This window comes from Macaca thibetana, chromosome 3 (assembly GCF_024542745.1).
Source record: "Macaca thibetana thibetana isolate TM-01 chromosome 3, ASM2454274v1, whole genome shotgun sequence".
NCBI classification, from domain to species: Eukaryota; Metazoa; Chordata; class Mammalia; order Primates; family Cercopithecidae; genus Macaca; species Macaca thibetana.
In genome coordinates, this window is record NC_065580.1 from 148191286 (window position 1) to 148206809 (window position 15524).

Here is a 15524-nt window from a genome sequence, read left to right on the forward strand (position 1 = left end):
AAGTAGCCGGGCATGGTGGTGGACGCCGGTAGTCCCAGCTGCTCAGGAGGCTGAGGCAGGAGATTCTCTTGAACCTGGAAGGCAGAGGTTGCAGTGAGCTGAGATCGCGCCACCGCACTCCAGCTTGGGAGATAGAGACTCCGTCTCAACAACAAAAAAAAAAAAAAAAGAAAAAAAAAAAGCGGCGGGGTGGGCGCCAGGCTCAGGGGCCCCCACTTCTCAGCACTGGTGGGGGAGGCAGGGACACAACACGCCAGGAAAACAGGTATAATTTAAGGCAAATTTTAATAGATTTATAAAAATCATATATACAAAACATGAATACTAACCACCATGGCTATAACATGCATTTTTACACTTTATTTATTATTTTTTTTGAGACGGAGTCTCGCTCTGTCACCCAGGTTGGAGTGCAGTGGCCGGATCTCAGCTCACTGCAAGCTCCGCCTTCTGGGTTTACGCCATTCTCCTGCCTCAGCCTGCCGAGTAGCTGGGACTACAGGCTGCGCCACCTCGCCCGGCTAGTTTTTTGTATTTTTTAGTAGAGACAGGGTTTCACCGTTAGCCAGGATGGTCTCGATCTCCTGACCTCGTGATCCACCCGTCTCGGCCTCTCAAAACTTTATCACATCTTAACCTAGCACACTGTATTCCTATACTGAGTCCGGTCACGGCACGACAGCCCAGCACATGTGGTGCTGGCGCTGCAGCAACTGTCACGGGGGGGCTGCATACAGCACTCGGTTCCTTTCTGTGTTTAAGGCCCTGAAGGGCTCAGGCGCTCAAGCCAGAAGGCCGTCCAACTGGTCCCTTGGGCAGTGTGTCCTCCTCCTGCGTGGGCCAGGGCCTGAGCACAGGAAACGGAGTTTAGGACACAGTGGCCACGAGTAGGTGCCGAGCTTATGACACCGAATTTCCTGGCGATGCTTGTGCCCATCGATGTGAGCTGCTTCAAATGGAGTTAAGAAAAAGGACACTTTGAATTTTTTTTTTTTTTTTTTTTGTGGAGACAGAGTCTCGCACCGTCACCCAGGCTGGAGTGCAGTGGTGCGATCTCGGCTCACTGCAAGCTCCGCCTCCCGGGTTCACGCCATTTTTCTGCCTCAGCCTCCCAAGCAGCTGGGACTACAGGCCCTGCCATCACGCCCGCCTAAGTTTTTGTATTTTTAGTAGAGACAGGGTTTCACCATGTTAGCCAGGATGGTCTCGATCTCCCGACCGTGTGATCTGCCTACCTCAGCCTCCCAAAGTGCCGGGATTACAGGTGTGACCCACCACGCTCGGCCAAGACATTTTGAATGTTTTAAACCAATTTGCCTGATAGGTCAAAAGGTAATTTTTTGAGATTCTGGAGACTGACAGGATCAATAGAGATTTTAAATTTTGCATAAATAGGCTTGTAAAAGAATGCAGACTAGGTACAGTGACTTATACCTGTAATCCAAGCACTTCAGGAAGGCTGAGATGGGAGGATCACTTGAGGTCAAGAGTTCAACACCAGCCTGGGCAACACAGTGAGATTCCATCTCTATAAAAAATTTAAAAATTAGCCAGGTGTGGGTGGGTGGTGGTACATGCCTGTGGTCCCAGCTACTTGGGAGGCTGAGGTGGGAGGATTGCTTGAGCCTAGGAGTTTTGAGGCTGCAATGAGCTATGATCACACCACTGCACTCCAGCCTGGGCCACAGAGCGAGACCCTATATCTAAAATAGAATAGAATAGAATAGAATAGAATAGAATAGAATAGAATAAAATAAAGGTTCACTGTGTAAAAAAAAAAAGTAAATCTGAAATGCATTTGCATGGCAGTTGTACAACCTGTGAGTGGCATAGAAATTATACGTGACTTGAGTACATTTTATAAAAGAGGAAAAAAAAATGAACAGGTTGACTCCTAACAGGAAAGTACCACAGAGCGTACCCACAGTGCCTGCGGGCTGCTTGGGGGCCCTGCTGCAGACACGTGCTCAGCACCTGTCACCCACAGCTAAGTCACAAGAGCTGCTGGCACCTGCTTGCAGGGGAATGTGGCAACATGCACCCGGGTGCATCCAGACAGCCTGGGTGTGCGGGAGAGCCACGAAGAACCAACTTAATTCGTGTGATTTCCAGATGCAGGTCTGAACAGTTCTTGACACCCGAGTTTCAAAGTCTCCTACCTGACCAAGTGTCCTCGGCCTAGTTTGTACTGACCTTTTTTGGGGAGGGCAGATGGGAAAGACATTGGTGGCGAAGATCTCCGGCATCACCCTGAGGCTGCGGGAGGTCCCTCGGGAGCCAGCTGTCAGATGAAGGAGGAGGAGGGGTGCAGCAGTCTCGAGGGGTTCACACTGCTTGGGGCGCTGATGGCCACAGTCCTACATGCCCCCTCGGCACTCCCCAAGCTCTCGCGGACGATTCAGATCAGCTTTCCCCACAGCTTCAGGGCAGAGGTTGAAGTTGCAGACAGCCACGATGGAGTGATGGAGGCCTGCAGGTCAGATACCGCGGCTGTCCCCAGCAACCCTGTTCTCAGAGCCTCCCTCTGCGCCAGGAGCTAGTACCAGAGAGCCCCGGAGCTGGGCCTGGAGGACTTGTTTACATCCTTCTCACAGAGGGACACGCACTTCACTGCCCCTACATCTGTCTGTGTGGAAACTTTCCCTCATCTGGACTTCTGGCCAGATGTTTTTTGAGTCTCGCTCAGTTGCCCAGGCTGGAGTGCAGTGGCGCCATCTCAGCTCACCGCAAACTCCAACTTCTGGGTTCAGGCAATTCTCTGCCTCAGCCTCCTGAGTAGCTGGGATTACAGGCACCCGCCACCACACCCGGCTAATTTTTTGTATTTTTAGTAGGGACGGCGGTTTCACCATCTTGGCCAGGCTGGTCTTGAACTCCTGACCTCGTGATCTACCCGCCTTAGCCTCCCAAAGTGCTGGGATTACAGGTGTGAGCCACCATACCTGGCCACTTCTGGTCAGATTTTAACAGATGAGCTGCACGGTCCAAACCAGCTGGGGCTCACCAACGCCGGACAAGGCCAGACCTGCGACCTGTTGAGATGTGGCCCCCCAGGAAAGCTCTACCTCGATGACAAATAGATGGGGTTACGTTCATTTGGATGAAATGTGTCAGCTTTTAAAATCACAGAATGAAGTGAATTCATTGTTAAAGGGTGCCAAGGTGACAGGCCTGGAACAAGAGCCCTTCACTTTCACCAACAGGACCAGGTGAGGGAAGGGAAGCCCTTCTACCAACCACGGCCCTCCATGCCTCTCCGCACCCTCCCACCCCATTCACACGAGGGCCAGGCTGTGTGTCGGCCCGGCAGGAAATTCAGGCTGACGTGGGACCCCACGGTAACCGCAGCTGTGTCCCGCTTTGGTTCATGTTACACACACATCCGAAAGAAAACCAAAGGGAGAAAATGACCTACTGGAACCTGCTCAAAAAAAAAGCACCTAATTTTTGGGTGGAGCTACGTTTCTACTACTGTGAAGTCAGCCACTTAGCCGCATTTCCGACTCCCAGCAAATCACCGTCAGCCAGGTGCCGAGGCTGCCGGGCTCGGGCTTGTGAGAGTCTCACAATGACATCGTCCGGGAAGGATTTCCAAACGTCAGGGTTAAATATGGGAGGAATGCTCGTCCCCGCCACACCCGGATCCACCAGGACAGAGAAGCCAGTGCCCCAGTGGGTGGTCTGCTTTTCTGGGCAGGAGCACTGTGGTCTGAGTTCCACCCACTTCCTACCCCACACCGCACACGGACACTGACTTCTAGCAGCATCCACCATGCCAGGGTATCTGGAACTCCCTCACTTCTAGGGACCTCCTGCTTCCTCCTGCTGGGTTCTGCGAGCACACCCTGTGAATGCGAAATTCAAACACTGAGAAAAGCTCATCTCCCAAGACTAGTTCAGTGGGATGTGGGCTAGGCAAGGCCTGAGCATGGCTGTTCTGGGCCCTCAGGTCCTCCAGGCTCACGGGCTGGAGCCATGGCCATGGCCTGTGGTCAGCAGAACCACGCCACGCCGGCAGCTCCCTGAAGGGGCTGCCCTGGGCCCGCAGCACCAGATGGACACAGCCGCGCGAGGGGAGGGGTGAGGGATGCTTCCGGGGAGCAGTGACCTGTGTCTGAAGCGGGCTTCTAACCGAGGAGATGGCAATACTGCAGCCCAGAAATCCAATGCATCTATTTCAACATGGCACCCTGAACCCTGAAAATGACCCGCCTCTGAGTTCCAGAGGGTTCTGGAGGGAGAGATGGAGCAGCGAGTGAGCAGCCGTAAGGACAGGTCTCGGTGACCTGAAGACTTTCCTCCAGGGAGTGTGCGAGACAGGCCATGAACATGGGACCAGGAGGCAGGAGCAGCACATCCACACCCTGTGGGCTCCACTCCCAGCTCAGTTACCCCCTAAACCGCAGACTCGGCCTCTCCCTGGTAGCCTGCCAGCTGTCGTCGAGGCCTGGTCAAAAGGCGGCTTCAGTTCCTTTCTTGGGAAACCTAACGCTTTTCTCTTCCAGGTCCAACACAACGCCTCGCAAAACTTTGATCACTAGATTGAAAGGCTGATGTCAGTGAACCATCCCCTTCCAGGGCACGCGGTGCCAGAGCCTCCTCTGGTGCCTCTGTATACAGGCATCCAGCCTGCCCGCTGCAGTCCCCCCGCCGACTCTCAGGCCTGGGCCCGCTCTCCTGAATGCCAAGGCTTCAAGAGAACACTAGGATCCCGTATTTCAGGACCATCTCTCCCCGGGGCTGTTGTGCAAATTAAGCAAGCCTTCAAGTGGCCTGTCCTCTTCAAAGCAAAGCCTCCTGAATTTCAAGGAATCATTTCGGAAGGAGGCTGCTAAGCACCTGTGACACACTTTACACAGAAATGGCACCAAGAGATTTGGAAAGGCTGCATGCATGTGATCAAAGATTTATTAGCAAGGATTTCCTCTCTGCCCGTAAATCACAAAAGAGAACCCACCATCCCCGCACTTCTCGAGGCAGGTTGCTGGTCACAGTGAGAAGACCTGGTGGTGCGTTATACGGTGAAATACAATCCTCACCACACTAAACATGGATGTCCCCAAACCTGGAAGGAACCTTCCAGCTGGCCTCTTTAGTGACTGACAACCCTGGCTGCCATCAGAACCACCTGGGACACAGGGAAACCTGTATCTATGAGTTGGTGTCTCGGGACTGGCAGCTCAGCACACTGCCTAGGTGAGAGCTCCTCGGGTGATTCGACTGTGTCCCCAGGGCAGAGAGCCACTACACCATCCAGGGTGGAGATGTGAGGACAACCAGGCTCCCAGAGCTCAGCCTATAGTCACAGCACACTGTGTGCTCAGGGCAGGCGTTTTTCTGGCACACTCTCTGCCTTTCCCACTTGTGGTCAGTTCAAGACTCCATCGGCCACACACGGGCTAATGGTGCTGAGTGGCATCCCCACTCCTCTTTCCAGAAAGCTGCTTGTTTGGGCAAGAGGAGAGATGCCCCATGATGCAAAGAGCAAGTTACGGTGGAGGCCTGAGCATGAGAGCTCTGGTCACACCACGCCGAGGACCCGACAGCTCTTCACTTTCTGGCTGGAACCATAACCCCAGGGGTTGCGAGGACAGAACCTCCACCTGCCATCCCCTTGGGCGCCTCTGGTCTCCAGAGCACATCAAAGTCCTTCCCCTCCCAGCTTCTGATCTTGGAGAGCAGGGCCTCTCACGCTTACACGTGCGTGTTTAGGTGTATATGCTGCCATGCCATGCTTTAAAAATAGTGTTTTGAATAAAAGCCTCTGGAACACATCTTTATTATTTTTTTGGAGAGACAGTCTCATTCTGTCACCAGACTGGAATGCAGTGGCGCGATCTTGGCTCACTGCAACCTCCGCCTCCCTGGTTCAAGTGATTCTCCTGCCTCAGCTTCCGAGTAGCTGGGACTACAGGTAGGTGCCACCACATCCAGCTAATTTTTGTATTTTTAGTAGTGTCGGGGTTTCACCATGTTGGCCAGGATGGTCTCGATTTCTTGACCTTGTGATCTACCCGCCTCAGCCTCCCAAAGTGCTAGATTACAGGTGTGAGCCACCGTGCCCAGCTATCTTCATCTATTTTTAAGATGGGATCTTTGCTGTTGCCCAGGCTGGAGTGCAGAGTGCGATCACAGCTCACTGTAGCCTCAAGCTCCTGGGCTCACACGATCCCCCTGCCTCAGCCTCCCAAGTAGCTGGCACTACAGGCACGCACCACCATGCCCAGCTAATTTTATCTGTAAAGATGGGTCTCTTGTGGCCTGGGTTGGTCTCAGACTCCTGCACTCAAGCAATTCTTCCACCTTGGCCTCCCAAAGTGCTGGGATTATAGGTGTGAGCCACTGCACCCAGCCCAAAATGTTATTTACAATGGTTTTCTACATGCCAGGCTTTGTTTGGTGTATGGAAATAGAAACTATGATGAATAAATAATAAACCACCTTCAAATAAAATTAGGATTAGAGCTGGGTCCGGTGGCTCACGCCTGTAATCCCAGCACTTTGGGAGGCTGAGGTGGGCCGATCACGAGGTCAAGAGATTGAGACCATCCTGGCCAACATGGTGAAACCCTGTCTCTACTAAAAATACAAAAAATTAGCTGGGTGTGGTGGCAGGTGCCTATAGACCCAGCTACTCGAGAGGCTGAGGCAGGAGAATCGCTTGAACCCGGGAGGTGGAGGTTACAGTGAGTACAGTGAGCTGAGATCGTGCCACTGCACTCCAGCCTGGTGACAGAGGAAGACTCTGTCTCAAAAAAAAAAAAAAAAATTATGATTAGAGTGATCTGCTCTGAATTTTGGGGACTAAAAAATCGATTTAGCGTTGGTTTTGAATCCTGCCAATATTTTATATTAAGCAAAGAAAGACTAAATTTATTTTAATAAACATTCAGAGCCTGAGAGTGGCCGAATTTTCAAGCCAGACCCTCCCAATGTTCACACACTGTGAAAAGCTTATGCCATGAACAACTGACCCGGACCACTATCATCCCAGTGGGAGCCTCTGCTTTACAATACCAGGTTAGATGTCTGTTCCCAGAACCACCAAGTTAGTTATAACTAATAGTCTTCTCTCAAGTTTGTTTGTTTGTTTTTTAATCTTGGAGTTAAAATAATCTGACTCATTTTTCTTTTATCAAAGAAGTAGGAAAATTACAATACGAATTCTAGAGAGCTCTATAAATTAGACCTATGACTCAAAATCCTTGAAACAATTTCTCTACAAACAGAAGAGTTAAAAATAGATTTCAGTAAAATCCCTATATGCGTTCTTATGTGTAAAGAGTTAGCTATGAGGAACATATCTTATTTTGAGGAACTTTATTGTTACATTTTTGCAATAATAGATGAGGCAAATCTACCTCCTGCTTTTCCAACATCTTAATAAAAAAAGACAATAAGGATTAACAATGAAATTAAAATTAAAAAATACAAAAGCCTAAGGTTCTGGAGACAAAACTGACTACGGTCTATGTGTAGCAAAGTTGTAAATGACAGTTTAGCCTTGCAGTTTCCTTCTTCTCCAATTACAATGCGTTACAGAATTTGGAAGGGGGTGTCTTTAAACATGTTCTAATTTACCCTGGTCATGAGGAGGAGGAGAAGTCCAGCTCAGCAAGGCCAAGTGCCTCGGCCAGGGAGGTGGGGCCAGTGCTGAGCGGGTCAAGAGCCCGGGCCGGGGGCCATCCCACTGTGCTTTCTATCGAGTTAAACGGACCCCACAACATCTCCTTCCTTTCATGCTTTCGGTTTGAAAGTGACGAGTAAATATGTCAGACTGTTTACAGGAAAAAAAGCACTCATTGACAAGTCTGGACTACTCAGGAAGATGTTTCAAACAACTCCCCTGCTACGCCAATCACAGCGCTGCTGTCGCCAACAGTGCCACCAAGAGGTGGAGGACCCGCTTGCACTTCCTCTGGGCCCTGGATTTTCACACACACAGGAGAGACAGTAAAAGCGGACCCGGGAGGCAAACAAAGCTCACCACGCTCTGGACCGGCCGTGCATCACTGTTGGAAACTGAAAATGTGACCTGAGACCATCCCGAGAGACCCACCAGAGTTTTCTTTCTCTTTTAAAACCTGGTCATCAGCACTCAGCTCCGGTCACATCCTTTAGGTCTGTGAAGAGCCACAGAAGCAGTACAAAAACAGCAACTTCTTTATCCAGCCAAAAAAGGAGCCACAAGCCCAGCAAACACTGACGCACGCCCTTGAGCACTGCAAGACAGAGTTCCATGCTGTCTCCTGATGAAAACGCGCTGCTCACAGGGTGACCCAGACGCAGGTTTTCCCCTCCCTCTTCTGCTTCTGCATCTGTCCCAAGGGCTTGTATTTATCAAGTTTGCAGGAAACAAGCCGAGGGTGAGCTGCAGAGGGGCTCGGGGTCAGGGGCAGCACGGCCTCGGGACGAGGGCCCTGGGATGTGTAACTGAGCCACAGCAATGTTCGGGTGCCAATTAAGAGGAAGCTTTTCATTTTTTTTTAAATGCTAGGACACATCCCCAAACACGCTAGGCAGGATTTCTCAGTAGAGTGATACACAGAGGGGACCAGCTTGGAATGCAATGTATTTTAAACACAGTGAAAGCCACCTGGCAGGTAGCTGGACAAGTGAGCTGGGCCCAGGACTGGCCAGCTTGTATCAACATTCACAGGCTTCCGCGGGCTCCCCCGGGACAGCGGCATCCGAGACTGTTTACTTGTTCTGCAAGCACAGTCATAGGAGCAAGGGGCCTCGATGAGAATCAGACTTACAGGAGAGCTGCAAACAGGCACGGCTGTCCAAAGGCACTGGTGGAGCGGCAGTTTGGAGAAACTCAAGATTCCTCCAGCGTCTGTGGGCTTCCTGAAAGGTCAGCTGTGAGCTCGCCAAGCTGCTGGGGCATTAACAAAAGCTCTGCTAGTGGCCTTGCCAGCTTTCTGAAGCCCCAGAAGAGGAATGTTTCTGAAAGAAGGAAACGCTATGTGTTGCCAACTGTGTGTGTGCAGATGACTTGCAGGAAGATGGGAAAGCCATCTGCAAGGGGACCTGGTCTCTGTGTCTCTGCCGTTGGGTTGGGCGGGGGTGGCTAAGGGGAGAAGAGCACCGCTGTGTGTATGCGGACAGAGCAGCAGTCCCCGTGGGCATCCTGTCTCAGTCCGTGTTGTGCTAATGGGCATCGGGCAGGGTGGGTAGGGCTGAGCCTGCTGTAGGGCCATAAGGTGAATCCACACCTGCAGAGCTCCCCAGCCCATCCTCAGAGCTGGGAAGGGATCCTAGGCACGGCTCCTCAGCTTCATCTGAGAGGCGTGGACTAGGGGCTCTTAGGAAATCGGCACGGGAGTTTGAAAAGGCAACGTGCTCCCTTTGGGAGGTGGCCTTCAGACACTGCGGCTGGGGCTGCAGGGCCAGGCTCAGGCACTCTGAGTTTAGCAGCATCGGCGTGCACTGGATCTCTACAAGCTACCGTTAGGCAAAGCTTTCAGGTTAGTCTGTCTCAGAAGACTTGTGAGTTAGAAAAGCCGTCTGCAAGGCCAGCTGGTTTCTGTGTTTCTGTCATTAAAGACAGAGCGTGTGTGTACACATACACATACACACACACACGGTCTTCAATTAAATTGTGTCAGAAAAAGAGGAACGTTTCTGTAAGAGCAAAGCAAGCTGTGTGATTAGGTGTTCCGTATTCACAACATCATCACTCGGGTTTTCAGTAGTTTCACTTGCCCCCAGGATTCAGTAGCTAACGTGACAGTTTCCATGTCCTTTTGCCTAGAGCTCACTGGCTGGCTGGTCTGACAGCATTCCTGAGCCAGGTATTCCAGGGCACGGATCCAAGAAACCCACTCAAGGACCACACAGACAATACACACCCAAGAGTCTGACCCACAGCCGTGGAGGCTGTTCAAGGACGACAAACCCCGGGGCTTTCTTGCTCACTGCAGCATGATGTCCTTCAGGTTCTCCTGCAGGATGGTGTCTTTCACAGCATGGAACACGAAGCGGACGTTCTCGGTGTCGATGGCGGTGGTGAAGTGGTGGAACAGCGGCTTGCTGCGGTTCCGTCTCTTCCTGTCGAAGCACTGGACCAGGTAGCGCTGGACGTCCTCTAGCCTGTGCGGGTCACCCCTGAAGTCCGGGAAGTGCTTCTTGATGCTCACGGTCTTCACCTTCTCCACCAGGAGGTCCATCTTGTTGAGGAAGAGAATGATGGAGACGTTGAAGAAGAGCTTGTTGTTGACGATGGTCTCGAAGATGTTCATGGACTCCACCAGCCGGTTGGTGCGCCTGTCCTCCATGAGGACCTGGTCGTACTCGCTGGAGGAGACCATGAACAGGATGGACGTGATCCCGTCGAAGCACTGGAACCACTTCTGGCGCTGGGACCGCTGGCCGCCCACATCCACCATCTTAAATGGGATCTTCTTAATAACGAAGTCATGCTCCACAATTCCCTTGGTGGCCTTCCTCGCCAGCAGGATGTCCTGCTTACTAGGAAAGTAATTCTGTAAAATACAGAATGAGGCAGAAATTTAGGAGGAGGAAGAAAGAACACAAGAACATAAAAACAAAAAAGATGGCAAAAAGACAGGTTAGAAGGAAAGAGACTGAGTTTTGCAAGAAGTTGAACCAGATACCAAAAGCAAATTTCATTTATAAAATTATCAACTGGCCGTGAAACAGAATCAAATACTACATTTCAAAACGAACGGAGGCTCACCAGTCTGAGGACGAATGCTCAGAACACTCGTGGGCAGGCCCAGGGCAAAACCACATCCATTTTCTTCTCCAGAGGAAATTTACCATCTTTTTTGTTTCCATACCAGAGATACCTTTTTATTTTTCTAACTCCCAGAGCTTATAGCTTCCGAAACCTTACTGTGAATTAATTTAGGTTTTGTAATGTGATGTAAATTCAGTCTACAATACATTTAATGTTATTCTTAGAAAATTCTTTAAGTCTTTAGCAACACACAGGCAACCACACTCTTCACTCACTTTGACTTTGCACTATTCATAATCCTCCAGGCCAGGCACGGCGGCTCACACCTATAATCCTGGTGCTTTGGGAAGTGGGAGGAATAGATTGAGCCCAGGAGTTCAAGAACAACCTGGGCAACACAGTAAAACCTGGTACTGACAAGAAGGAAAAACATTAGCTGGGCGTGGCGCCACAGGCTATAGTCCCAGCTACTTGGGAGGCCGAGACAGGAGGGTCACTAGAGCCTAGGAGGCTGAGGCTACAATGAGTTATGATCGTGTCACTGCACTCCAGCCTGGGTGATGGAGAGAGACCCTGTCTCAAAACAAAAAAACAAAAAAACCCACACCAACAAAACACCTCCCGTGATGAGTGCACGCACCACGCAGGCAGCTGTCTCACCAAAGGAGCAAACAGGGACGTGATCAAGCCTCGATCTAGAGGTCTGATTACCACCCACAGGGTGTGCAGGGGACAGAGAAACATCTTCAATAACACTGCAGGGGTGGAAGAGCAGAGTCCACATGGCAAGAAACAACCCTACAGGATAAATAACCCAGTTACTCCAATAAACAAATTGAAAGAAAAAAAGGAGAGACATACAGATTAACACTTAAGTGATATTGACCTATGGCAATGCATGCACCTTATTAGGTTGCTGATTCAAATCTGCTGAAACAAAGCAAAATCAACATGAAAACATTAATGAGACAATAGGGAAAATCTCAAAACTGACTAGGTTGACATTACAGAATTACTGCTAATTTTTCAGGAGCTATACAGTATCGCGGTTATTGTGGTTGTGATTTTTCATCTCGTCTTTTCGAGGTACACTCTAAAATATTCTTTGCATTTGCTCCTGGAGGCAGGGAGAGAGGGCTGCTCAAGACTGGTAATCAGGCCGGGCGCAGTGGCTCACGCCTGTAATCCCAGCACTTTGGGAGGCCGAGGCGGGAGGATCACGAGGTCAGGAGATCGAGACCACCCTGGCTAACACGGAGAAACCCTGTCTCTACTAAAAATATAAAAAATTAGCCGGGTGTGGTGGCGGGCGCCTGTAGTCCCAGCTACTCGGGAGGCTGAGGCAGGAGAATGGCGTGAACCCAGGAGGCGGAGCTTGCAGTGAGCCGAGATTGCGCCTCTGCACTCCAGTCTGGGTGACAGAGCGAGACTCCGTCCACCCTCCCAAAAAAAAAACAAAAAACAAAAAACAAGACTGGTAATCAGTGATAACTGCCACACCTGGGGTTCCATTAGACTATTTGTTTTTGAATATGTTTGAATTTTCCGTGAGATAAAGTTAAAGGAAGTCCTACTTTCACTCAACAACTCCTCTATCTCCTTTATAGTGATCTGGGCAAAGGCAATTTCCTCCCCTGCCCCGAGACGGAGCACAGATCTAAGTGAGAGCATGCCAATACAGTACCATTTGTGGTAATGTGATAGAATAAGCTCGGCCTGTCAGTCCCGCCAAAGCCCTCACCACGTGGACTGCTTTGGTCTCTGGACACGTGTTTTCTAACCCTAGAGCCCAGCTTCCTCGGGCAGACGTGCTTACTCACCAGCTGGCCGATCCGGTCCAAGTTGTCCAGGAAGTACTTCACTGATTCCCCCTGTCAGGAAGGAAGAATATTCACAGCTCAGTCTGGATCGAGGAATCCTGATGTGGCAAATATAATAACTGAACAGGGTAAGAGCAGTGGTATTTCGCCTCTGTGTGAATGGGAAAGCAAAGGAAACGTGTGAAGAGTGTCCGTATGTTTTCTAAAATAAAGAAACTACCATTAAAGAAAGATTTTAATGCAGGTTCTTTAGCTCCAACCCCAAGATTCAAATTCTGGCTGTTTTTCAATTTTCCCTGCTGGGTTTCGGCGTGTGGTGGGATGCCAGCCCCTCTGACATGGGACTCTCTTTCCAGACATGAAGGCTGGCCCACTCCTGGCCATGCAGCCAGCAAAGGACAGGCCAGAATAGGATTTCAGATTTTGGCTCCTGGGTACAGTCTGCTTCTGACGAAGATGGCCCAAGGGACCCAAGACATTGTCCTTAAAAATGGAAGATTTTGATGAGAAGGAGCATCTGGCAAAACATCTTCCAGTTTCTAGAAAGAGTCCATTATTCCTTCCCACATTTTTATGACCTGATTTATAGTAGCCAACACAGGGGAATCTTCCATTTGGATTGTTGTGGTGGAATGACGGCCAGTCTTCTCCTGCCTGGACCAATCATTGATATAATCTGTTCCATAGCAAGAAGGGCCCAGCGGAATCACCCAGGACCCCGTATCAGGAAGCGCTGAGCCGCCAAACGCGTGGCACACACCGGGCACGTGAGGAGCCAGGAGAGCATAACCGCCGACCACAGAGCAGCCCGCACGTGAACAGGCACGCACTGAGTCCCTTCAAAGGTAGCATGTTCAAAACCAATTACACCACTTTCTAAAAGATTCCACTTTGAACCCTGCTCTAAAGACAGACACCAGCAGGCAGAGTCTAGGCTTCCAGGCTGCCCTGACATCAGGGCTTGTGGAAGAGTAGTCACTTTCTGCAGTCTCAGGGAAGTGTACAGGGGCAAGGTCATACACATGTGGCGAGCTGACGCAGGAGAATTTTAAGGAGAGAAGGCCATCAGAATGGACTACGTGAGGGTGCCGAAGCTCGTGACGTTGTAAGGGATGGAGAAAGGTGGCCAGCACCTGCTCAGTCTCTCTCTTCCTCCTCTGTCCCAGACAGACTGAGGGGAGAAAGCAGACAGAAAGCCTTTCAGGGAAGAGCCCACATTCCCACTTTAGAACGAAGGCCTCTGGATGTTTCCAAAGTGAGTGTTTTGTTTGAGGGGAAAGAAACACACACGCCTCCCCATCCCAGCGCTGCCTGTGTTGAGCGAGCATACCTCCTCCTCCTCTGTGGCAGGACGGGGTGAGCACGGGCACCTCGTGACCACAGCTCCCCAGAGCCGCAGGCAGAGGCCCAGCTCTGCAGCAGGGACGGCATCGGGAGTGCTGGGGTGAAGGCACCTCAGGTGCCTGGCACGACTGACCTCTTGTGCCCGCTCTCTCCCTTCCTCACCAAGTCCCTGCGATGTGAGAAGTGTGAGGCTGGTGGGGCAGCTGCCTTCCTGTGGCTGTGCCAAGTCCCCCTGCTCCTCTGCACATCGTACCTCCTCCCTCGTCCCGACAGGAAGTAGCTGGGAGAAGCTGCTGGGCGCACTCACTCACCTGATTTACAACACGTTCCTTCCTCAGCGCCTTTCTTCCCTGCCTCCTCCTGCTCTCCCGCCCTCACCTGGGCCTCAGAAGGTGCCATGCAAGCCCAAGAAGCATCAAGATACCATCCCTCCCTCTCCTGTGGCCGCTGGCTCCCCCAGGGAGCTGGGAGTGGCAGCAGCTCACAGCCCGAGCCACCGTTGCCTGTTTTTAGGCAGGTGGTGGCACCAGGCACGAAGGAAGCAGACACAGTTCTCCTGCAGGGTTCTAGCTGGGTCAGGCATGGAGTCACAGTGGCACAGATGCCCTGGGCAGCTCTTATCACCACAGGACACAAAACCCTGGATGCCATGTGTTCCACCCAGATAGTACGGACGCAAGGGGAAAAGCGCCACAGAGGACACAATCAGGACGAGCTAGAGGGGAAGCAGGAAACAGGAAGGACGTTTCCCTCGGTGTGAATCTAAACACTCCTCGAGTCTGAAATCAGTCCCCAAACTGCACTTTACGACATGGCAAATGCTCACATGCAAACATCTTCCCTGCTGCTTTCTCTACGATGACTGAACGAGGATGGCCCATTTAACTCATCACAGCATTTGTTTCACTACTTGGAATGGACATAACTTATCTGTGACTCTTGGTCATCTTGCACAGTTGGCGGAGGAGTCAAATCTAGTTTCATGTCAGGGCGGCCTCACTCGAGAAACAGCCCAGGGGGTCTGTGGAAAAGGTGCCACTGAACTGTAAGGTGCCAGGGACTGTGCCACAAGCTCTCTAACGGAGGCTGGAGGGGAGGGAAGAAGGGGACAAAGAGCAACCCTGTGCGATCCAGAATGCGGTCCCTCACATCTGCACTCTTGTTGTCCCTGAGGTTTGGTGCACTGCGGTTCACCAGCAGAGACTGGACGACGCACCCGCTGATGGGGCGCAGCCCATGGGACGATCGTTTGTGACAGACTCAAGTCTCACAGCAGCAGCTCATTAAAAGGGCCAGGTTGACAATCCCATGCACTTTCAACACTAGGAGAATCCAGTCATTTCTTCAGAGAAAAAGTGTGTGGCAGAAACTGAGAGGTCCACGTGAAATTAACTGCTTGGCGGGTTTATAAAGAGGCACTGTGTGTGCCAAGATGAGCCCAGAGTCCTCTCGACGGCTGCTGCAGTCACGAGATCTAGAAACACGAGTGGATCCAAAGTGGGCTTTCAGGACTCTCCTTGGTGTGAAAAACCTACATTGCTCAAGATTAACACACACTTGAACTTGCAGATTAAACAAAATGAATTTCATTAGGCTGGGCACTGAGCACACACCTGACAGGGGCCTGTCCCCTGCCTCAACTGTCCCAGGAATGT

At 51.2% G+C, this 15524-nt stretch overlaps 1 protein-coding gene across 1 annotated transcript in view; it reads right to left on the reverse strand.

Moving 5' to 3' along the window:
• Positions 1-6845: 6845 nt before the first annotated feature.
• GNA12 (G protein subunit alpha 12) overlaps positions 6846-15524 on the reverse strand; it is a 115139-nt gene continuing 106460 nt past the window's right edge. Inside the window, exons 3-4 of the mRNA XM_050785649.1 lie at positions 12526-12576; positions 6846-10487 (exon numbers count right to left, since the gene is read on the reverse strand). Of these exons, the coding sequence (XP_050641606.1) occupies positions 9918-10487; positions 12526-12576 (621 nt within the window). The 3' untranslated portion in view covers positions 6846-9917. The remainder of the gene's footprint in view (positions 10488-12525; positions 12577-15524) is intronic.